The sequence below is a fragment of the Salvelinus alpinus genome, chromosome 2 (assembly GCF_045679555.1).
Source record: "Salvelinus alpinus chromosome 2, SLU_Salpinus.1, whole genome shotgun sequence".
Lineage (NCBI taxonomy): Eukaryota > Metazoa > Chordata > Actinopteri > Salmoniformes > Salmonidae > Salvelinus > Salvelinus alpinus.
Genome location: NC_092087.1, coordinates 86,918,414 through 86,924,392, shown reverse-complemented (window position 1 = coordinate 86,924,392; position 5,979 = coordinate 86,918,414). Strand labels below are relative to the sequence as shown.

General features: G+C 40.0%; 1 protein-coding gene across 1 annotated transcript; it reads right to left on the bottom strand.

The window, feature by feature from the left end:
• Window positions 1–1,604: 1,604 nt before the first annotated feature.
• LOC139568013 (uncharacterized) lies at window positions 1,605–3,849 on the bottom strand. The gene is made up of 4 exons (XM_071389677.1): window positions 3,778–3,849; window positions 2,892–3,212; window positions 2,050–2,774; window positions 1,605–1,955 (listed from the first exon to the last, which is right to left on the bottom strand). The coding sequence occupies exons 1-3, from the start codon at window positions 3,830–3,832 to the stop codon at window positions 2,542–2,544; spliced, it is 609 nt and encodes a 202-aa protein (XP_071245778.1). The 5' UTR covers window positions 3,833–3,849; the 3' UTR covers window positions 1,605–1,955; window positions 2,050–2,541.
• Window positions 3,850–5,979: the final 2,130 nt, after the last annotated feature.

The window sequence follows — 5,979 nt, the reverse complement described above, 5'->3', positions numbered from 1 at the left end:
GGCCTCACAGTAATATTCTCCTCTGTCCTCAGAGATGATGTTAGTGATGTTGTAACTCTGTCCTGATGCTTTTGGTGAGGTTACATTTTTCTTGTACCAGGTGTATTTCTCCACAGGTGGGTTGGCATCACTGCTGCAGGTCAGAGTCACAGAACTGCCCTCCACTATTTCACCAGAGGGACTGACTGACACTGAGGTGTTCCTTGGACCATCTGGTGTTGAAGATGACAGAAAAAATAACAACTCATATAACATGTAAGACACCAAGAGATGATGTATATTAGTATAGATTAGTATATTACACTGACATGTAGAACCATTTATTACAGGGATGATGTAAATTAGTATAGATTATTATATTACACTGACATGTAGAACCATGTATTACAGAGATGATGTAAATTAGTATAGATTAGTATATTACACTGACATGTAGAACCATGTATTACAGAGATGATGTAAATTAGTATAGATTAATATGTTACACTGACATGTAGAACCATTTATTACAGGGATGATGTAAATTAGTATAGATTAGTATATTACACTGAGATGTAGAACCATGTATTACAGAGATGATGTAAATTAGAATAGATTAGTATATTACACTGACATGTAGAACCATGTATTAGAGAGGTGATGTAAATTAGTATAGATTAGTATATTACACTGACATGTAGAACCATGTATTACAGAGATGATGTAAATTAGAATAGATTAGTATATTACACTGACATGTAGAACCATGTATTAGAGAGGTGATGTAAATTAGTATAGATTAGTATATTACACTGACATGTAGAACCATGTATTACAGAGATGATGTAAATTAGTATAGATTAGTATATTACACTGACATGTAGAACCATGTATTACAGAGATGATGTAAATTAGTATAGATTAGTATGTTACACTGACATGTAGAACCATGTATTACAGAGATGATGTAAATTAGTATAGATTAGTATATTACACTGACATGTAGAACCATGTATTACAGAGATGATGTAAATTAGTATAGATTAGTATATTACACTGACATGTAGAACCATGTTTTACAGAGATGATGTAAATTAGTATAGATTAGTATATTACACTGACATGTAGAACCATGTATTACAGAGATGATGTAAATTAGTATAGATTAGTGTATTACACTGACATGTAGAACCATGTATTACAGAGATTATGTAAATTCGTATAGATTAGTATATTACACTGACATGTAGAACCATGTATTACAGAGATGATGTAAATTAGTATAGATTAGTATGTTACACTGACATGTAGAACCATGTATTACAGAGATGATGTAAATTAGTATAGATTAGTATGTTACACTGACATGTAGAACCATGTATTACAGAGATGATGTAAATTAGTATAGATTAGTATGTTACACTGACATGTAGAACCATGTATTACAGAGATGATGTAAATTAGTATAGATTAGTATGTTACACTGACATGTAGAACCATGTATTACAGAGATGATGTAAATTAGTATAGATTAGTATGTTACACTGACATGTAGAACCATGTATTAGAGAGATGATATCAATGACTTTCACTATAGATATATCAACACCTCATGTACTCACATCTGACAGTGAGAGTCTCTTCTGGAGAGAGGATTCTCTCTAAGCCTTTTACAGCACAGGAGTAGTTCCCTGCATCCTCACTGCTGACTGGGTTTAGGATCAGACTGTTATAACTGGTGACTGGGTCTAGGATCAGACTGTTATAACTGGTGACTGGGTCTAGGATCAGGCTGTTATAACTGGTGACTGGGTTTAGGATCAGACTGTTATAACTGCTGACTGGATTGGTTAGACGTTGTCTGTTCTTGTACCAGATGTAGGTGGGGTTGAGACCGACTGTACATTGGGTTCTACATCTCAGTGTGACTCTCTCCCCCTCTGACACAGACGTAGGATCCATCTCCAACAGGATATCTAAGAGGAAACATCAGTCATATGTGACTGCAGACAGACTTGTCATGTGATTAGACTTGTCCTATTACAGTACTAACTGTAGGTGGACTATTACCTGTGACAGTCAACATCACACCAGGAAGGCCAGAAAATCTCCCCTCATCTGTTGTTAGTAATCTGAATTTGTACTCAGCCGAGTCCTTCTCTGTCAGGTTTGTTATTGTCATGATGTGATGGTTCTCTGTGTTTCTATTGTACTCCACACGACCTACATACTCTGGATATGAACTGAGATCTACAGGGTCTTTCTGTGTAAACCAGAATGAACCCTGTTCTATATAACTAGTGGAATAAGTGTAAGAGCAGGATATGTCCACTGTGGAGCCCTTCAAGGCACAGATTCTGCTCTTGGTGTAAGTCACTCTCCAGCAGTTGTGACCCTGAGCACCTGAAACATGAAGAGGCTCTCTGTTAATAGTTTTAACTTTTCATGTCTTGTTTCTTTAGGTGCAAAGTAAAGAAGTAAACTGTTAATTTCAAGTCGTTTCAGTATAAATCATAACCATTTGAGCTGTTGGTATTGCTAGAGTGAAACACTGTGTTTGAATCAACACTTTTTTTCCCACTCACACACTGCAGGAGAGCGGAGATCCTCATGGCCTTTTACAGCACAGGAGAAGCTGTCTTCATAGTTACTGGAGACTGGGTCTTTGTACTGAGGGGAGGTGCTCTCATCTAGATGTCGTCCGTTCTTGTACCAGATGTATGTGGGGTTACCAGTCAGAGTACAGGTGGTTTTACAGGTCAGTTTGTAGTAATATATCCTCTCCACCTTTAGATCTGAAGGGAGAGGATATGAAACAATAATGGAGGAAGTCTGTCAGTCACCACCATTTCACTGTTCTCATAGAACATGTAATAAATAACTTGACTTGTACTATACTATTTATTCAGTACCTGTGAGACTGAGAGTGAATCCATATGAGCCATATTTCCATTCTGAATACTGGTTTGTTTTATATCTGAAGTAATATGTTGCTATGTCACTCTGTCTCAGGTCTGTGATTCTCAGGATGCAGTCCTTCTCTGTAGTTCCATGGTACTCCACACGACCTTCATAATTAGGGTCCCTTCTCAGATCATACTGCTTACCATTCAACCATGTCTTATACCAGACCATCTCTGTGACTTGGGTCACACTGGGAAATGGACAGCGCAGGTCCACTGATGACCCCTTTAAGGCACAGACACTCATCACAGTATATTGTCCCAGAACACCTGAAACACAGTGTCACAGGACTCAACCATGAGAGAACTTCATTTGTGACGTCAAGACTATAAAAAAACAGACAATACAATAATACATCCAAATGCATGTAAACATGTGTAGCATACTGTAGGACCCATCTACTCAAATGTACATTCCCTTATATCATTCTAGTATTCATTTCAATATACATCATGGAAGTTAAAAGCATTCCAGTCAATTCTGAAAGTAAACCAAATTCCAATTCCACATTTTCTAAATGTTCCTAATTGAAAAGCATTGAAAATAATTGGAACTGGAATTTCAGTCTACTTCCTGAATTGAGTGGAATTGAGATGGAATTGACCCCAACTCTGCTGGTGGTTGACAACATTCTTATTATGCTACTGCTGCTGATGTGCAGAAGTGTGAATGGAAACCAGAGATAAGCATCACTCAGTGAGGTGTGAAGTATGACTATTTAATGGTGGAGACACCTAACAGAAGACACCAGCATAACATTACTATAGTTATGCTTTTAGAAATGTATTTAGATTGATATACAGGGCAACTAAAACATTATGAATGAGACCATACCTGCCACAGACCAGAGAAAGACCACCAACACACTTCCTGCTGTTCTCAAGGCCATTGTTGCATCTCCCACCCTGCAGTCTTAGAAACATAAACAACAACTCACTCTATAGCTGGTGAATAACTACATACATCATCATCAACAACAATAACTTATTGAACAGATGTGTAGAACTGTAAACACATATTTCTACATTGATTGTTCTGAAGCTGTTTTATTCTCAGAACCCCAAATATAGGAGGAGAAATGTTCAATCCTCTACGGTCCGTCAAGCTGTACAGCAGCCTAAAGACTGACCACCAGGTTCAATGATAGCTCCTATCCTCAAGCTGTGAGGATAAACAGCAAGTGACTCTCTCACACACACACGCACACGCACACGCACACGCACACACACACGCACACACACACACACACACACACACGCACGCACGCACACACACACACACACACACACACACACGGACACCATCTGTATTGAAGGCCCATAAGTCCCATGGAGTCTGTATCAAAATCTAGAGAGCTGGTTGTTATGGATGTAAAACACACATCCTGTATAGATGTCAACCCTTTTTTATTTTATTTTATTTCACCTTTATTTAACCAGGTAGGCTAGTTGAGAACAAGTTCTCATTTACAACTGTAACCTGGCCAAGATAAAGCATAGCAGTGTGAACAGACAACAACACAGATTTACACATGGAGTAAACAATAAACAAGTCAATAACACAGTAGTAAAAAGAAATGAGTCTATATACATTGTGTACAAAAGGCATGAGGAGGTAGGCAATAAATAGGCCATAGGAGCGAATAATTACAATTTAGCAGATTAACACTGGAGTGATAAATCATCAGATGATCATGTGCAAGTAGAGATACTGGTGTGTAAAAGAGCAGAAAAGTAAATAAATAAAAACAGTAAGGGGATTAGGTAGGTAAATTGGGTGGGCTGTTTACAGATGGACTATGTACAGCTGCAGCGATCGGTTAGCTGCTCAGATAGCAGATGTTTAAAGTTGGTGAGGGAAATAAAAGTCTCCAACTTCAGCGATTTTTGCAATTCGTTCCAGTCACAGGCAGCAGAGAACTGGAAGGAAAGGCGGCCAAATGAGGTGTTGGCTTTTGGGATGATCAGTGAGATATACCTGCTGGAGCGCGTGCTACAGGTGGGTGTTGTTATCGTGACCAGTGAACTGAGATAAGGCGGAGCTTTACCTAGCATGGACTTATAGATGACCTGGAGCCAGTGGGTCTGGCGACGAATATGTAGCGAGGGCCAGCCGACTAGAGCATACAGGTCGCAGTGGTGGGTGGTATAAGGTGTTTTAGTAACAAAACGGATGGCACTGTGATAAACTGCATCTAGTTTGCTGAGTAGAGTATTGGAAGCTGTTTTGTAGATGACATCGCCGAAGTCGAGGATCGGTAGGATAGTCAGTTTTACTAGGTAAGTTTGGCGGCGTGAGTGAAGGAGGCTTTGTTGCGAAATAGAAAGCCGATTCTTGATTTGATTTTTGATTGGAGATGTTTAATATGAGTCTGGAAGGAGAGTTTACAGTCTAGCCAGACACCTAGGTATTTATAGATGTCCACATATTCTAGGTCGGAACCGTCCAGGGTGGTGATGCTAGTCAGGCGGGCGGGTGCAGGCAGCGAACGGTTGAAAAGCATGCATTTGGTTTTACTAGCGTTCATGAGCAGTTGGAGGCCACAGAAGGAGTGTTGTATGGCATTGAAGCTCATTTGGAGGTTAGATAGCACAGTGTCCAAGGAAGGGCCAGAAGTATACAGAATGGTGTCGTCTGCATAGAGGTGGATCAGGGAATCGCCCGCAGCAAGAGCAACATCATTGATATATACAGAGAAAAGAGTCGGCCCGAGAATTGAACCCTGTGGTACCCCCATAGTGACTGCCAGAGGACCGGACAACATGCCCTCCAATTTGACACACTGAACTCTGTCTGCAAAGTAGTTGGTGAACCAGGCAAGGCAGTCATCAGAAAAACCGAGGCTACTGAGTCTGCCGATAAGAATATGGTGATTGACAGAGTGGAAAGCCTTGGCCAGGTCGATGAAGACGGCTGCACAGTACTGTCTTTTATTGATGGCGGTTATGATATCATTTAGTACCTTGAGCGTGGCTGAGGTGCACCCGTGACCGGCTCGGAAACCGGATTGCACAGCGGAGAAGGTACGGTGGGATT

Excerpts from the sequence above, each read along its gene's own strand:
- LOC139568013 (XM_071389677.1), bottom strand. The coding sequence starts at position 3,832 with ATGGCCTTGAGAACAGCAGGAAGTGTGTTGGTGGTCTTTCTCTGGTCT. Across the intron at positions 3,213-3,777 it reads CTTTCTCTGGTCTGTGGCAG|GTGTTCTGGGACAATATACT; the intron begins GTATGGTCTCAT and ends ACTGTGTTTCAG. Across the intron at positions 2,775-2,891 it reads ATTCACTCTCAGTCTCACAG|ATCTAAAGGTGGAGAGGATA; the intron begins GTACTGAATAAA and ends CTCTCCCTTCAG.